The sequence below is a fragment of the Micropterus salmoides genome, unplaced genomic scaffold (genome assembly GCF_014851395.1).
Source record: "Micropterus salmoides isolate LMB-PRFRI ecotype aquatic unplaced genomic scaffold, ASM1485139v1 Ms_hic_scaffold_18, whole genome shotgun sequence".
Taxonomy (NCBI): Eukaryota; Metazoa; Chordata; class Actinopteri; order Centrarchiformes; family Centrarchidae; genus Micropterus; species Micropterus salmoides.
Genome location: NW_024040928.1, coordinates 18,710,332 through 18,728,423, shown reverse-complemented (window position 1 = coordinate 18,728,423; position 18,092 = coordinate 18,710,332). Strand labels below are relative to the sequence as shown.

General features: G+C 40.4%; 1 protein-coding gene across 3 annotated transcripts; it reads left to right on the top strand.

The window, feature by feature from the left end:
• Positions 1-515: 515 nt before the first annotated feature.
• mideasa (mitotic deacetylase associated SANT domain protein a) lies at positions 516-14,621 on the top strand. 3 transcript variants are annotated; one of them, XM_038726777.1, is made up of 14 exons: positions 517-1,028; positions 1,492-2,282; positions 2,397-3,268; positions 4,937-5,149; positions 8,923-9,262; positions 9,364-9,430; positions 9,529-9,671; positions 9,812-9,915; positions 10,174-10,249; positions 10,351-10,439; positions 11,569-11,712; positions 11,891-12,001; positions 12,369-12,535; positions 13,654-14,621. In XM_038726777.1, the coding sequence occupies exons 2-14, from the start codon at positions 1,748-1,750 to the stop codon at positions 13,916-13,918; spliced, it is 3,126 nt and encodes a 1,041-aa protein (XP_038582705.1). In that variant the 5' UTR covers positions 517-1,028; positions 1,492-1,747; the 3' UTR covers positions 13,919-14,621. The 3 variants fall into 3 exon arrangements, with proteins under 3 accessions (XP_038582704.1, XP_038582705.1, XP_038582703.1); XM_038726776.1 differs by having other exon boundaries at positions 516-1,028; positions 1,492-3,268; positions 4,940-5,149; XM_038726775.1 differs by having other exon boundaries at positions 1,492-3,268.
• Positions 14,622-18,092: the final 3,471 nt, after the last annotated feature.

Here is an 18,092-nt window from a genome sequence, read left to right as displayed (position 1 = left end):
GGATTCCGTGTCCTTGACTTTGACCCCTTTAGGCCAAGAAAAACTAAAATGAAAATGAATAAACATGACAATTGAACTGTTTTCCTTATCAGAATTAATTCCTGGCAAAGTAGAGAAAAATCCAGATTTCAATGTAGAACAACTCTGTGTCACATGGATCTTTTTAAGTGGGTGAAACATCTCATGAAAAAACATAATGGAGGAGTTGAACTAATTAAAAGAAACTATCCAAATGAACCGCACATTTAATCGAATTTAAAATGCTCTTGTAAATTATATGCGGTGTAGTGGGCTACTCGGCCTTGACCTCAGTATTCGTAAAATCCTTTTTTATGGTCCCGCAACAAATTGTTTGCGTGTGGTGACCTTTTTATACACAGTCTATGGTGGTGACGAGTTGAGACTCCGCTTTCCGGGGCAGCTGGCGGCAGCAAAACAAACGTACACGGATACAGCGATGGGAGTGGTCAGACAATCGGATTGGATAACAGGATATGAGTTGCGCTGTTTTGGGGTGAGGCGGCGCGTTGTGGGGTGCACAACTATCTGCGTGTTTGCGCAGTTTCGCAGCGTTTCAAACAGTCTGGATAAACCGAAACACTGAGAGTAAACCAGGCGCGGCTCGGCTGCAAGGCGGTGTTGAAATCAGCCAAAGTACCAGCGCAGGCGCTGCACGGCCGAGTTTGCACACACTCACCGTCTCATGTGTGGTTTACTCGTTGATGAGGCGAGAAAGTTGTGGACATGTTTTCCTGAAGTGCACGGTTTTACGGATACAGTGTGCAACATTGTGGCTACAGTGTTAATGCGCCTTTCCAGCCTGTCCGGACTTTGGATTATGTTTACGTCGGGTTGTAAAATCGACTGTTCGCCATATTGTGCGCTGTGAAACTCGAGGGGAAAGTTGTCAAGAGTTATGACATTTGCTGCGCACAATCCCGTCATGGAGCTGCATGCAGTCGACTTTGATCGAAACCAAAGTGGCTCCATGGAGCTGGCCATGGAGAGCTCCGTGCTCCATTGATAAGGTACATAAACTGTGTTTAACTCGTGCTTACTAATCTACATTGTTGTGTAACAGCACTCCGCACTTCAGGCGCTTCCTTATTGCAGATTTTTAACATAACATCAGTGGCTATCGCTCGGGTGATTGCACGAGTCCCATCGTTTCCTGTATTTCTTGTTGTGCCAAATGGCAGCTACACTATAAGCGCCTCCTTGCTTTCTGCTGGCTTCTTCAAAACGTCTAAAGCTTATAACGCCCTCTCTGCACGCACCTGGACGTAATTATCGAAATATTGGTTTTGCTCTTCCAGCGCTTTCCTCAACAGACACACTCTCTGACTGATGTGCACTTTACTGACTGGGTTATTTGCTTGTGTAGGCCTCAGTTTCCTCTTTGCTGCAGACAAGTGAAAGCAGACTTAAAAACTTTTGTCCGCTTGTCTTCAGAGAAAAAGAAAGTATCTAACGCCTCCTTTTTCTCACAAGGTCCGGCACCGTAAAGAGGATGAGAAGAATGGACAGCAAGCCTCAGATTTGATTCTGGAAGGAGGCTCGCATGCTCCCCACCCCTGCACTTTCCTTTGGGATTTATATTTCCTCCCAAATACCTCTGTATACACAGTTAAACAAAGAATTTTCAGCCACAGGCAGTGAAAGTACACTACAGAGGCAAAATCTCAGTAACAGAGATCAGGATTGAGAGCTCCAACTCCCAACATTTTTGTACATTTCTAAAATTACTATGAGTCTTCCTCCTCAAGTTAATACTGACAAGAGCGGCAAGCATCGGGCTGCAGCCATGAAAGAGCCTGTGCAGCATTCAGGGGAGGTTTATTATGGTATGGGACCTCCAGCTTTAGAGTCAAGCCACAGTGACTCCACTAGCAGCTCTGGTGTTTATACCCCAGAGAAAGGGCCCCAAAGTCTACCGCACTATCAACAGGCTGCTCCAGTAAAGTGGATCCACCAGGACTCCATACAGGCCCCCGGCTGGTCTCAGGAAGCTCCTGTGCCGGCCTGGGGGCAGAACTTTGGCCCCTATATGAGTGGCGTGAATGTCAGGGGTCAGATGGCGTTCCACAAAGGAGTGCATGAGGGTGTAGCTCTGCCAATGGGGGGAGAAAATCCACTGCCAGGACCCGTTGAAGCTTACAGAGATACCACCCAGGCTCAATCTCAGGGGAGGGGGCTCGAGTGGGAGCAGCACGCCGCGGCTGCAATGCACCAGGCTCAGTTGCAAGTCTATCAACACGCCCACAAAGGTGTGGAGCTCCAAGGTCAGCCCCATGTGCCTTCTCACACTTTGCCGGGGCCCATGCTGCAGCCCTTCCAGGCGACATTTAGGCCCGGCAAGCAGCAGTTTTCATCCGGTTATTACTCTGTTTTTCCAGGCAACAAGGGAGTGGCGAGCCTGACGTATGGCGAGCAGTCTAAAGCACAACAACAACAACAACAACAACAACAACACCTGCTGCACCAGATGCAGCAGCAACAAATGCATCACCGTCAGCAGCAGCAGCAGCAGCAACAGCAACAGCAACAACAGCAGCTGCATCAACAGCATCAACTTCAGCTGCAGCAGCAGCAACACATGCAGAAACAGCAACACCAAATCCAACAGCATCAAATGCAACAGCTGCAGCAAATGCAGCAACAGTATCACCAGCAGCAGCTACAGGAGCGACAGCAACAGGAGCGACAGCAACAAATTCAGCAAATGCAACAGCAGCAATTGCAACAAAAAAATGTGCCACAGCAAGAAACAACGCAAGTACAGATGCAGCCAAAACAGCAACAAACCCAAAACTTTGTGCCTTATCGGCCTCCTGAGCCTTGTTCGCCTGACACAGTGCCTAAAAAGGAAGAAGTCAAGTCAGTGGAGCTGCATCAGGAACCAGACACTCAAATCAGTAATGCATCATCCGTGCCTGATCCATGCCCTGAAAAGATCCCCACAAATCCCGCAGAGCCTTCAGATTCACCGCTGGCTGCCCCTCGACGCTCGCGTCGTCTTTCCAGAGACGGACAGTCTCCGCTGGGGCCTCCTTCGGCCAATCTCTGGTCCCAAGCATCCAAAGAGCCTCCACCACCCCAGAACGGAGTAGCAGTCCCTCAGGCTGTGAAAGGAGGGGAAAGCCAGGTGACAACAGGAGGGGTCATCCAGATCACCAGCAGGAGAAGGAGGGCGTCGAAGGAGATCAACTTGGAGACCCTGGCCCAGAAGGCATCAGAAATGGAATCCCTGCCTGCTAAGATGATCAAGGTTAATAAAAATCACTCATTACACTGCCACTGTAGTTCATTTCCTGTTTATTTCTAAAATGTCCAGCCAAATAGCCATTAAAATACTTAAGGCCCACTTTACTAAGAATGGCAAGGACAGCTAATTTGTGCATATAAGAGCAAATTTTCACATTTGGCAAAGTTGGCAAGCAGCTGTACAAAGAGGAAGAACCCTGTTTCTATGCAGAACTTCCCTATCGTTTACAAAGCTCTTTTCTTAGTTTACTCGATTCCTACAACTGCTAAGTCTTCGCTATAGCAGGCTGTTTCAAGTGTGCACAGTCATATTACACAGTACATTGTCATGCACCAGATACTGGTGTAACCTGAAAAACGGATACTATTAAGATCCCTCATTTTGGATTGGCAATATAGCTCTTGTTTTAGCGCTGTAACAAAGTGATACCCTTAACCTTGTTATTCAGGATTTAAAATGTTTACATTCTGCCTGGCACACCCACTGGAATCTGCATCTTTATTTACTCTTAAGCAGCTTCATTAAACAGTCACCAAGCACAAAGACTAAAATTCAGCTCCTGTCCGTTTTTTCCTTAGCACAAGGACATTTAGTGCTCTCCCCGGAGGGGTTATCAGGGTTGTGGTAGGTTTTTGTGCAGAGTGCGCATGCTGGATGTGCAGTTGGAGCAGCTGCATGTCTGCACACCTTCACATTCCTCAGACTCTTGCCTAGTGATTCAGCAGAGCTGGGGCGGGGCATAGCTGTCAAGCTACACCCACACACACCAAACAGGTTTAATATTGCTTTTGTCTTGTGTTTAACAAGCGGCACTTTTCTGGTTGAGGGGGAGATTACCTTTTGCCTGAAGTATAAATCACAAAACTGATCTAAAAATGACATAAGCTTGACCAGAAATGCCAGGAAGATGTGTGCGCTTCTGAATACTACGAAAGTACGTGGTAATAAAACTGTGTTCATTTATTTAAAAAACGTCTAATCCTTATGCTACATTTGATAGCAATGCAGATTTGAATCTGATTTTATTTTTTTTACCTGTAGAAGTTAACATTTAAGCTTACATTCTTTTAACGTGAAAACACTTCAAAGTCAAGTAGGCAATAATTAGCTTTTGGCTCTCAATTATGTCATTTAGAGCTGAAACAATTAGTCTGTTGACAGAAAATTAAAAATTTACTGTTTCAGTCTTTCTTGTTAGCCAAAAAAATGCAAACTGTTTGCTGTTTCAAGCATCTTACATATTAGGATTTGCTGCTTTTCTCAGTTTCATATCATTGCAAGTTGAAAGTCTTTAAGTAACTGAAGATGTCTTATTTGTGTGATTGGTGTTTTCACTATTTTCTTCAGTTATCACAGACTAAATAATAAATCTAACAATAGAAATAGTTAATATATTAATATACAATTAAGCTCCTTTTAAATTGCAGCCCTTACGTCATTTCTTATGAAATACAACATATTTTAATTCAGGAGGAAAATTAATGAGTTAATGTAGCTGATTTGAAAATTAATCTGATTTAAAAATGCCTTTACAGTAGACGTGCACTCATACCACCTTCCTCTTTTATATCTCAATCCCTTTTTCCATTTTCCCTTCTACTTCTCAAATCTCCCTGTTACTTTCTCTTTTTCCCAACTCTCCTCATCTTCCTGCCCTCTTTTATGCCTCAGCAGGAAGATGGTCCTTCAGGCAGACAGGCCACCATGGTGCCTCTGGTGATCCCTGTATCTGTGCCGGTGCACAAGAGTCAAACGGATCCTCTGGGTGGCTGGACTCAGGGACGGCTCGGCCTGGGTGAGCGGCCCGCAGGACTGCCTGATTGCAAACCTTCCGTCATTGTGGCCCGACGGCGATCACTCAGGAAGAGCGAGAGTTTTGGCCAGGTTAGTATTTATAAGCAGGTGACATTTGCATTGCTTTGATTGTTGGATTATTATTGATGTCCTCTCAGTCAATGTTGAAACAGTAGATTTAGGGTGACCTGTAATCACATTATCAGCCTCTTAAGATGTAGATATTAGAAGTATTCAAATGTCTCTCTCAAGTCAAAGATGTCAAAATTTCACTTAAGTAAAAGTATGAAAGTATTATTAGCAAACGTATAAAAGTAAAAGTACACATGATGATGATACTTACATTATTGTTAGATAGAAATCAAATAGGGATTCAGTTCCCGCTGGACCATTTTTTTTTTTGACACCAAAATGTCTTCTTGTGTTGTCTAGGAATCTAGAAAGAGGGCTCTTGCATAGGTGGTTTGTCTAAATGTTTAGAAATGATCTGAACTGGAGTGGCAGCAGCGTCTTCTGTACCACACCCCTGATTCTAAGCAAATTGGTGTGGATCGAGTTTGTCTTTTCTTGTACTGACAAGATATTGGAGCATAGATTTATTGGTCTAAAATTTTCTTGTGAACATGGAGTTTTGTGTAATGGTTTTTCAACAGAGGTCGGTTTGTGTGTCTACGTAAACCTGAAGGATTGGTTGCCACACTGCAGCCAGATCACTGTCAAAGTTCTTAAAAAGAAAAGCACTGCGTTCATCCGGCCTAGAAGCGTTCGGTGTATTTGTTCACTGAGATGTTTTCCTGAAATCTTTTGACTGTGACCACAATTCTGTCTGAGCCCCTTTCAATGATATAATACATTACTGTTTTATAGGCGGCTGTGGCTCAGGAGGTAGAGCGGGTTGGCCGTTAATCGGAAGGTCGGCGGTTCAATCCCTGGCTCCCCCCTGGTTCCGTGTCGAAGTGTTTTGGGCAAGATATTGAACCCCGATTTGCCCCTGCCACAGTGTATGAATGAGTATGAATGTTAGTTTCTGTTTGAGCACTTAGGCTCAGTGTATGAATGTGTATGACTGGTGAATGCAGATGTAGTGTAAAAGCGCTTTGAGTGGCCGAAAAAAGACTAGAAAGGCGCTATACAAGTACGGAGCATTTACATATAGTTACTCTCTGTGCGAATATGATTTTACTTTATATACTTTTTAATAATCTATAACAATTAGGGGTGTAACGAGACACTTAACCCACATGATGAGACACGAGATTGGGTTCACATCAATTTATGGTGGAAATACGTTTATTTATGTCAAGGGAAACTATTCAAAATATAATGCAGTGCGGCTCTCAGGCATCTGTTGCTTTCAGATATGTTTTCTCCAAGAGATCAACTTTTCTCATGTAATATCATCACTGCTGAGTCAACATACATGCAGGTGTGATTTAGACTTCCCCCCTCTTTTGTGTCTTTTTTTATTTGGGGAAGTAACCTCTTTAAATGTGCATGTGGCACATTTTCAGTTATAAAATCCTGGACTTTTATAGTTTTCTGTTCATGTTTAAAATGTTTTGCACATTCAGAATCTTGTATATTACGTTATTGCTCCGCTGGTATTTTCCCCTTCAGACCATTTGACTGACACAGTTTGGACTGCGTGTTGCATTTGAAACCGAAAGTAACTGAAAACACCTGTGATCAGGCAGAAATCTCACCACAAATCCACACACATTTTAACTTAAGAGCCTCCGATAAAGTGCAGCTCACAGTCCCAAACAGAGCAAGGTTGCGCTTTAGTTTTTAGATGTTTATATTGCAAAACTGTACCAGCTACGTTACCACTCGGTCACAACTAACTGCAACTCACAGCTTGAGAGGTTCACCTGATTACTATTATGGCGCACGCCAATGTCACATCTGCTGGGCGGAGTTGATTAGCTCCGCCAGTCGACTAATACATTTGTTTTTCACTGTGTGAGGGAAAATTAATGTGTGGCTTGAATCATGTGAAAAATGTCTCATGAGACAGCTTTTAACCTGACAAGAAATTTTGTCACATTTTAATCTTGCGAGACCTCATCACAGCCCTAATAACAACACATCATATGTTATATTGTAGAGTTTGTTTTTTAAATCTTAATAGTTACAAATTTTGGGAATTACCGTTATATGTTTTATTACTGAGTTAGATGAGACGTTTGATACCACACTCCTAACTCAAGTCAGCAGCCGCTTAGCTTAGCATAAAGAGCTAGCAGCTAGCCTGGCTATTTCCAGAGGTAACAATCTGCCTGCCAGCAACTCTAAAGCTCATTAATCAACATGTCGTTTGTTTGATTCAAACGTCGTTTGTTTGGTCATGTACTGGCTCTTAGCTGTTTTATGCCTGTTTCCAGTCTGTATGCTAAGCTAAGCTAACCAGCTGCTAGCTCTTGCTTCACTCATTCAGCTCATTACTACAAGTAGTAATATACGTAACAAGAACAAGTATCTCTGTATTTTGCCTGCAATACTTGAGTAATTGTAATGTGATTGTCAATTTGCACATTCCACAAAGAAGCGTATACAAAGTCATAGTTGCAGATGTTTATCCAGACTTTGACCATATTACGTAACTACCACAAGATCCCCTTGAAATGTAGGTCTGTGGTGAGTTCTTGAGTTCAAGTGGCCTCACAAAAGCCAGCATTTGCATCCTGGAAAACATGCACTGGAGCCTGGACCAAACATGCAAATGTTTGTGGAGTGAATGAGATCATATCGTCACCACACTAATTCTGAGAAATCCTGAACTACATGAACAGCTATTTTAAACTGGATGTGTATGTTCTCAGTTCACGGCTTCAGTGTTTGAGTACCTACTACTTCTGTCATGGTTATCAAGAAACACATAGGAAAATCAGAAGATGAGACCAATTGCAGGCCCAGTAAGTGGTGCTTTGGTCCAATCGGATGTGGGAAAGCTCCTTGTGCAAACAAGAGCATCTGTTACTCTTCTGTCTTGTATAATTCCTGTTTGCTTTGGCGACCGCCGTGTTTTCGGGTGATAACAAGTTGCAAGTTGAGCGCCTACACAGAAATACACCAGAAGAGCAACTGCTGAATGAGTTTCACATTGCTTTAATAAAGAGGTTAGGGCTGGACAATAAAACAATAACAATAATTATTGCGATATAATGTTTTTCAATAACAATATAACAAATGTTCAATAAATATTCAATAAATGTTTGATTTTATTCATTTGAATCATACACAAATTAGGACTTAATTTTTTTGTTTATTTTATTGAGGAAAAAGAACTGAAAAAAGCTTTTACTTGATTTTACTCATGCGTATTTGTTGACAGATTTGATCATAATTGTTTTGAATCTCCCACCTCAGATTTGTGAAGTGATCCACTGTTTGACCACAAAGAAGAGTTTAAACCACAATTAACCATCAGGTTTCTTCAACTTTACCTCAGGAGCAAAAGTCAGCCTTCATACTCGAAAGAATTAATGATTTGATACTTATTGTGATAATTATCGATATCGAAAGATACAAAACTTTTTATTGTGATAACATTTTTGGCCATATCGTCCAGCCCTAAAAGAGGTAAGTCAATAGTAATTGGAACTGCCATCTGATACATGGTTTGCACAGAGCAAGTAGTTTGACACACAACAATAGGGCACAGTAAAGTGACAGTAAACAGGTCTTTCATAACTCATTGATCTGCTGTCAGAAAATTAGTAGATAGGGCTCCATAACTGACATAAACCCGTTAAGAGGATGCAAATTACAGTAAATGCTCCTACAAGTACATAAAAAAATTAAAGAAAACAAACAAGGTCTGATCAAACGCTAATGTGCACTACAATCTGTCTTCTATACAGGAAGGAGATAACGATCCAGGGCTGGACGAGGATGGAAAATCCAAATTTAAGCGCCGACCTCGCCCAGAGCCTCTCATCATCCCTCCACACAAACCCTCCACCTTCATCCCTCCATCCCTCTACTCCAGCATCACTTCCTACCAGAGTAACCTGCGCTCTCCAGTCCGCCTGCCGGACAATCCCCTCACCCTGCCCCCGTACACGCCCCCGCCCATCCTGTCTCCCGTGCGCGAGGGCTCAGGACTCTACTTCTCCACCTTCCTGACCAACATTGCAAGCAACCAAATCCTGCCACCGCCGGCTACACCCAAGTCTGCGACACGCAGTCTGTTGCGCTCCGGTAAGTGTTAGTTGTTGCTTTTACAGGAATAGTCTGGAACAATTTCTACTAATGAGGTGTTCTCAGATAATGTCTAAAAAGGATTTCTTTTGTATTTTCAGCAAGTTCAGATATCACACCTCCTGTTCTCCCCTTGATCACTGATGCTGCACCTGCTAGCCTTGAACCGTATGTACAGTCACCTAAACAGACCTCTGAGGTTTTATTTTTCTTCATTATCAATATATGTATTGTGTTTGTGTCCTTTATATTTTTGACTTGTCCAGACGTATCAACATCGGGCAGAAGTACCAAGCAGAAATTCCTGAGTTGCAAGATCAGCTTTCCTCCCAGTTTGACGAACCCAAGGCTGACTTGGTTTGGGTCCCTGTGGATGACTCCCAGCTCAAACACAGTGTTCAAGAGAGGAGTTAGTAACTCACATTGCCTGTCATCCAATGACCGTTGTTATTCTTTTCGTTCTGTGAGCTTTTTGTCACCATGTCCTTCGTACATATTCTTTATTTAAAAAAACAAAAAACTGTTGTCATTTTCTTTTCTTTTTTTCAGTGGAGGATTTGATGAACATGGCTTGTTCCAGTGTGTTCAGGGGCGGAGGAACCAACCAGGAGCTGGTATTACACTGTTTACATGAATGTGGGGGAGATTTCCTGGTGAGTTTTGTGACTCATAATGACTGTCTCAACTTACTGTAATTCAGTTTGCAGAATATATAGCAGGATAACGTCTTAATTAAATCTCTAAATATTGACAGTGGCAGAAATTGTCTAAATCTTGAAATGTCTTGTATTAACATTTTTCAAATATGACTTCATTTTCACTGTTGGAATTGAATTGTTGGATAGTTGAATAACTCAATGAGCTTGTTAAAGAATGGTTTGCTCACTGACATCAATCATGTTGATTTCAAGGATATGCTGGGACGTTTGATGCTTCAGGACCCAGTTTTCCCCAAAGGCCATCACCTGACAGGTTATCACTACTCAGGTGAGTACTGACATTACATGAAAATAAAAGCTGCCTTCATCTCTTCCTCTTCCTCCTTCTGTATGTTGTTCACATTTCCTACCTGTCTAATTTATTCATAGGCTCCGATTGCTGGACTGCAGAGGAGAAGCGGTACTTCAACAAGGGGATCTCTGCTTACAGGAAGGACTTCATTATGGTGCAGAAATTGGTATGCTCATTAATTTTACCCTGCAGCATGTGAACGCCTATGAATCAATGTAAATGCTTAAAAAAACATTTAGTTAGTTAAATGTGCCCTGTGTAATAAATTCAATAAATCATTAACACATTCATTGAGGCATTAGTAGAATTGCTTTAAAGAGGTCAAATTATGCTTTTCCCCTCTCCTTTTGAGTTATAAATCTTTTTTTGTGCATGTAATAGGTTTGCAAAGTCCACCCTAAAGGGAGTTCCCATCTCCCACAGAAACACAGCTCATTTGTAGTCCAGCCGTTTTCCTTTTATCCCTGTGACGATACAGCAAAATGCACGTCATAATTCTCGCCAAAATTAAAAACTTTATGGATGAAAGATACATTTGTTATAAATTAATAACTCACCACTCTGAAACTCTTGCTCCAGTCCATGTTGCTAAGCTGGAAAGGGGAACAAATCCAGCTGAACCAAAGCTGTGTTTACCGGCTTCTCACAACCCGCACTACTCCACTTCTGATGGGCTAGTAGTCCTTAACTAGGAACTGCGCATGTGCAACTCCCAACTAAGATCTTGTAGAGGCAAGATATATCACTCCTTAGCTAAAACAAAGTATTAAACACACAGGGTGAAAAAAGGAGCAACAGAAATGTGCAGTATGAAACCATGTAAACCTGTTCTGGTACAACCCCTAAATAAGATTTTGAACCTGAAAATGAGCATAATATGACCTCTTTAAACAAACAAGACCATCACTAGTCTGTTTTTTGCATTTTACAGTATGAAGCCAGATTCAGATGTAATGGAACATGTCTGTTTGAAAACAGGACAAGGCTGCTCTTCTTCAATCACAAACTTTATATATTTTAATATATAAGTAGAATTGGCATAAAATATGCCAATAACGAGGAAAACAAGCCACATCCTCTTTGTGACAGAAAGCCACTCTTATCTGTGTTTTTATTCATATATTGTAATATTATGTACACAAATAACTCATTCATTTATCACCAATATATGTATGCTACAAATGCACATTGTAAGGTGGATGGCTAATTAATTTTAGTAAAATTAAAAATAAAAGCAAAAGGTGTAAAATTCTGCATGTTTATATGTATTTTACTTTTTTGGACCGATTTTAAAGGTGCAGACCAAGACTGTGGCTCAGTGTGTAGAGTTTTACTACACATACAAGAAGCAGGTGAAGATTGGTCGCAACGGGATTTTAACCTTTGGCCCTCCTGACTCACCGGAGGAGAAGCACACAGAGGCTGTGGTAGATGTTAAGGTAGAGTGGAGTTAACTTCAAATGTACTGATACATACTGATGTGTGGTAAAGCATTATCATTCACTCTGTTACAGTTATAAACATAGACTCATGCATCAGGTTTCAAGAAAGATCATTTTGTGAATTTAAATGGTGGTTCAAATATTGTGTGATGATTCTGCATTTTTCTGGTTACAGAGTTCACAGCAGTCGATACTGATGGATGACAAATCGGAGGTTTCTTATGACCAGAGCCTTGAGAGCAGCCAACAGGCGAGGATTGCGCGGTCACTACAGGCTCATGACTATGTAAGTGTTTCATTGCATATTCTAGTTTCTGCAAGGCAGGTTATTGACTAATAGTACACCTCATACCAGGGGCGGACTGGGGCAAAAAAAGTCGCCTGGGAATTTGGCCCTGGTCAGCCCACTCTCTGGACAAAGCATTTGTCAGGGGCTCTGGTTCCTTAGAGACGTTTATTCCTGCATTCTTGAGGATTTTATACAAGTACAGTACATCTGCAATTAAAATACATTTAAAAATCTAGAAACACCAACCAGCTCTCTTCAATTAATCCCCTCAGATGAGCAAAAGTGTGGTTGAGCCTTATCTCCACTGATGTATGAACTATAAAATAAAAACCAAACTAACATCTACTTATGTTTGGTTCTCTAGGCAGGAACAATGGTGGTGCTCAAAGAGCCGAACACTGTGAATAAGGAGGCTCACCACCCAGCAGCAGCTCACGGGCCTCGGGCCGAGCCTGCAGCAAAGAAGAGCAAAGCACCTCCAAAGCCCCCGCCGGATCCTGACGCAGAATTTCCATGCAAGAAATGTGGCAGGTACGGCCAAAAGTTTGATGTTGACCGAATAATGTTGCAGTCTCGCTCATGTTTGTTAGATTGTGTAGCTGCAGTAACAGTGATGTCAGTACGTTCATGTGGTTCGCATCATCGTGTTGATCTTAACTTCGTGTGGGTGAAAAATTTAGAAAAAGTTTTCTATAATAATAAAATGGAACATTTTGAAATCATCATGTGAAGAAATACAGAAATAATAAAATTGCCATGAAATTGTGAAATAATCAGCCCTTTTTGTTTTTATTGACTTTAAAAAATGGCATTATGAAATAAAATGTGGAAAATGCCGTTGTGAACAGACTCAAATGACATTTTGTAATATTATTTATTTAGAATTTACTTGATTATTTCACAATTTAATGGTTCTATAATAGATATTGTATGATTTTATAATATGTAATCTCAAATGATTATTAGTTTCTGTATGGAAAAATAATACCAAAACACACCGGAGGGGTTTCTTTTATTTACATTTTTGGCTTCTGCACCTGTTATTTAATTAATATTCAGCTCCATAGTAACTGTTTTTGAAGCCTGATGCCCTGACTGGCTGCTGTGTGCACTCCACTAGAGTACTAGAAAGTGTCACCATGACATAGTTTATCTACCTGAGAGATAATTTTAATTTTTAACTGCAGAATGTTTCACTTAGTACACACTGTGTTAATTAATACTGTGTGTTCATGTAGAACCAGTTGATCAATCATCATATTTTTTTAAACTCTCAAAAATCAATACCTGTATTGATATAAATTCAATATTGGTATAGGCTATAGTTTTAAAATGCTTTAACACGTGTGCCAGCCTTAATGTCGCCGGCCATGTATCAAACATTTTTATTCATGTGGACTTTGATAGATTAGTGAATTGCTTGCACAACTGATGCATGCTGAGATAGGCTGTAGCCTCCCGTGACCCCAAAGAGGCCTGAGGAGCTTTCCATGGTTCGAGTCATTATTTACAAGAATCTTGGCAGTTATGCCTTAAAATTCAGTCCTTGCGGTAGAGCTTACTAGACTTTCATAACCTTCCGTCAGATACATTAAGTGTTGTATCAGCTGCTGTTCTGTAATGTTGCATGATGTTCCTCCGTACAACAGGGTGTTTTATAAAGTGAAAAGTCGAAGCGCCCACATGAAGAGTCATGCGGAGCAGGAGAAGAAGGCTGCAGCGCTGCGCCAGAAAGAGGAGGAAGAGCAGGCCGCAGCTGAAGCTCGGGCCAGGAAGGTGGCAGCGGCAGCGGCAGCAGCAGGACTGGTGGCTCATCAGGGAGGAAATGGGAACGGCGTGACGGAGCAGGCGGAGGTCAGCAGCCACGAAGACTCATCTGAGGGAGAGGATGACGACGATGAAGACTGGCATTGAGAGGCAACAAACAGGAGAGAAATCAATGAGAAGATGGATTGATGGCTAAACGCAGGGTAGAGATGGAGATTGAATCAAAAGACGGAGGGATGAAAAAAAGATGTATTGTTAACTTCCACACTCCTTCCCTGGCTGACACTGGGTCTGTTATCCACCAGCCAGGCAGTCACATCTGTATTTTTCACACATTTGTATCTTTTAAATATTCCGAGGAAGTTTATTTTTTTGTAAATGCACTTATACCTTCTGCTTCTGCATTTGCCAATATTGCCTTTTTATATCCTTTATTTAATTGAATATATGTCAAAATATTATACATTTTCATTGAGAGGACTATATGATATTTCATAAGATAATCAGGATGCCTGTTCAGCAATAAAACATCAAGATCAAAGCAAACTTTCACTTTATAGTAGTGGCCCTTTTAAATAAATATAGAGTAAGAGCTTGTATTTAAAATCTTTTCTTAAGAAAATACTGTGCTGAATTTAGCAGCTTTCCATCAGGTTTTTAGGTTGGTAATACTTGTTTTTACAACTAAGGGACCTTTTGAAAATGAATATGTACAAAAAAAGTATATATGAGATTGCCATATATTTATGATACTGCATTGTGGAATGATTTTGGTAATATGAAAACTAATCATGTTTACTGCAATATGACTTATGAATTGAAAAGTTTATTAAAATCTGTTTGGAGAAGTGTGTTTGTGGCTAAATAATCAGTATGATTGCAAGACATTGTCGATCCAGCAGGTGGTGGCAGTGGTTCAGTATTTTTGCGGTTGTGTGTACATAAATAGAAATATTGTCTGTATGGATTAAGATAACTTGGCTGAAATTCTTTGTGGATCCATTTGTCATTTTCACAGGTATTTTTCTACTAAGCATGAAAGATTTACTACAAGGAAAAATAAATCTAAAATTCTAAAAATCTAAAACTCCAAGTTTGATTCTCGACAGGCATATTATTTTCAGATTAAGGGCTGGAGACCCAACTCGTCTTTAGTCATAGGGGTGTGGTGAAATTTGGCATTGATGAGTGATGACATAAGCCATTTAAAGAGCCTACTCAGTAAAGGGAAGTAGCCTGTCACCTTCAGGAGATGAGATGCAAGGCGTATTGCCCTAAAGACACGGAGGACAAAGTGCCCCTGTTTCGGTCTTCCACTCATCACTGACAAGTTGGACCCTGACAGCTCTCGTTTACTTTATCGCTCCTGCAGAAATTAGCTGAAGAAGCAGTGTCTCTCTCTCACACTTACTCACACACACACACACACACACACACACACACACACTCACATACACACATAACTGTTTCTTCAGCCAAGAGCAAGAGGAAAGTCCACTGACTTCACTGCTTTATGTGGTCCCTGGATTTAATGATACTAAAGAACTTAAAAGAGTATTTGACCACAAAATGGAAATGTTGTCATTAGCACAGAGTTAATACTCATTATATCTTCACCCTCTCCCAAATTTTCAAGTTAGCCATCATTTTGAAAACTAAAACAAGACGTCTCCAGCCACCCTAGCGGCTCTGAAGCTGTAATTAGGGACTGCAGTTCTTTGAGCTAAATGCTCATGTCCCCATACTTACAATACCTATGCTAACATGTTGATATTTAACAGGGATACTGTTTACGATGTTCACCATCTTAGTTTAGTGCCTACAGTCATGCTTGCAGCTCTGAGAGGTTGTAACTATAGGTTATACGTATTGGTACAATGTTTACCATGTTCACCATCTTGTGTTAGCATGCTAAAATTTGTAAACCAGCTAAGGTGACCAGATTTCTGAAATGAAAACCGGGGACATTTTTGGTTTGGTGGTATTTCATTAAAAAATATAATGTTATTATATATGAAAAAGGGGGACAGTTAAGGTTTTGTAATCTGTCAAATAATACTCTTCTGAATAAGTCATTTTGAAGCAGAAGTAGGATACTGCATTTTATGTGTAGTTTTGGCCATTTAAAGGTATTTCAACAGGTATAAGGGCTGGATTGGTTGGTAGCACAGCATGATGTAGTCATAATAAGTGCAAAAGAGATCATATCTTTATTTTACATATAACTCAGCAGTAAGTCATGTTAACTAATGGGCTACAGTCTGTTTTCCAAATATAAGCAAGGATATTAGACATATATGCCTACATAATCCATTGGCAACAGGCTTCTATTATTCCCTATAATCATGTAAATGTCATGCCTGGTTATGCTATAAACTGCAAACACTTATTTGACCACAATTGATTGATTGATTGATCCTCTGGGGACCATCTGTACAAAACTTCATGTACATGCAGAGATGGCACTGTAGATACAAATGTTTAATATCCATATATAATATTAATTTCCTCCTTTATGTTATGATGCAAACTAATGACTAAACTCTGGTGGTGTCATAGAAATTTGCAAAATGATAATGATAAGACACCTTTTGTGTAATTGTCCAATTTTGGAACTATATAGGTTGTCACTTTTAAAGCATGGCTGCTAATTATTGACATTTTGTCCACATTATGGATTAAGTGTTTGCAGTGAGATGTAACTAACAGTGTGGTGCGTTCAGCGTCCTCCAAGGTTCCTCCATTTTTGCCCCAGGGCTTGTGAGGAAGCATTGGAGGTTTACAGCAAGGATCAAATATCTTCCCTGAGCAGTAGGCCTACTGATAAGGCCCCATTTGAAAATTATATGGACATAGTTAAATAGGTTAGGGAAAGAGGAGATGATGGAGACATTAAAAGGCATACAGGAGTGGAATGATTGGAGACAAGGGCAAAACGCTGGATCAATGTCACTAAATGTCTGGAAGACAAATGAAAAGATCAATGGTTCTTCTCCAGCAGGGGTCGAGGTTATACCTGATGCAAACCAGAAATGTACATTAAGATCATTTATGTTCAGACACTCAGCTATAAAACTATTTCATTTTCTGTGCAGGTCAATGTCATTCTTGCAGTAAGTATACAGAAAGAAACACAGGCCACAGTATATGTCATGCTCATAAAGTGACTGCACATAGATACAACACATTGCCATCAAACATCTTGGCTCTTTCTTCATTTATGGGATTAAAAACTCAGTTGAAATAAGCAAATCAGTCATTGTTAAATTTAGGATTTTTGGTCACGAAAAGACATCTAATCCAATTGTATATCTGGATTCTTTATTTATTTTTATGATTAAATAAAAAGGTCTAGATGGATAACTCTTTCCTCTATTTATTTTCAACCGGTAAAGATATTTGAAAGATTATATTCAAAAAGTCAGTTAAATTTAAAACAAGATATTTTTATGATGCCTGATCCATCACTGAACGGACAGAAATTTGACGGACAGCGTTTGTGTCCACCTCAGTTAGTTCTGAATGTCTTTGATGTAAGAAAAGTCTGCCGGAGGCTGTAGGATTAGCCTGTCTGAACTTTTCAGTCCATCAAAACAGATGCAGTTGTGGCAGTGACGGACATATCACCAGTCTTGTACAACAAAGGCTCATATAAAAACTGTTTAATGTAGACATACATGATGGGTTAACAAATCTTCCACCACTAAAGTGATTCCAGTGAACACATGACACTTAAACCTGAGGTGTGTGCCACTTCCATACTACATAGTGATTCTTAGTGGGTTTTTAGTTACCACGTTTACAATGTATGTCTAATGTGAAAAGTAGGCAGATTACAGGGGGAAAAATTATAACGATTTGTTGCATCCCTGCCTCTTAGAAATGACATTAATTTACCACTAATTTGCAACAGCACAACAAATTTCCCCTCGAGGATCAGAAAGGTATTTCTAATTCTGATCTACGTCTGATTCTGAGCAAAAGAAGAGCAAACATTTTTTGCAATAAGCAATAAGTAAAAATGAAAAAGTAATGTGTTTTTTTTCTACAATATTTGCTCTTGCAAAACAATATCCACTAAAGCATAATCTTATTATATGGTTATGTTTAGGCACTCATAGCTCTTGGTCGTTAATGTTACTTTATTAATTGAAAACATGATTTTCCCCACCCTTAACCAAAGCTTTTGGTGGTGAAACATAACCACATCTGGAATTCAGGATGCAAATTCTCCGGTACCAACGTCACTGTACTTTATTATGCCAGTCTGTTCATGCCAACCTCCTCCCTACAATTTGCACACAGTACAAACATTTGCTTC

What these genes read in the sequence shown, in the direction of transcription:
- mideasa (XM_038726775.1), top strand. Translation starts at nt 1,748, where the DNA reads ATGAGTCTTCCTCCTCAAGTTAATACTGACAAGAGCGGCAAGCATCGG. An exon ending in AATGTGGGGGAGATTTCCTG is followed by an intron (nt 9,916 to 10,173) that starts GTGAGTTTTGTG and finishes GTTGATTTCAAG; the next exon opens with GATATGCTGGGACGTTTGAT. An exon ending in CACTACAGGCTCATGACTAT is followed by an intron (nt 12,002 to 12,368) that starts GTAAGTGTTTCA and finishes TTGGTTCTCTAG; the next exon opens with GCAGGAACAATGGTGGTGCT.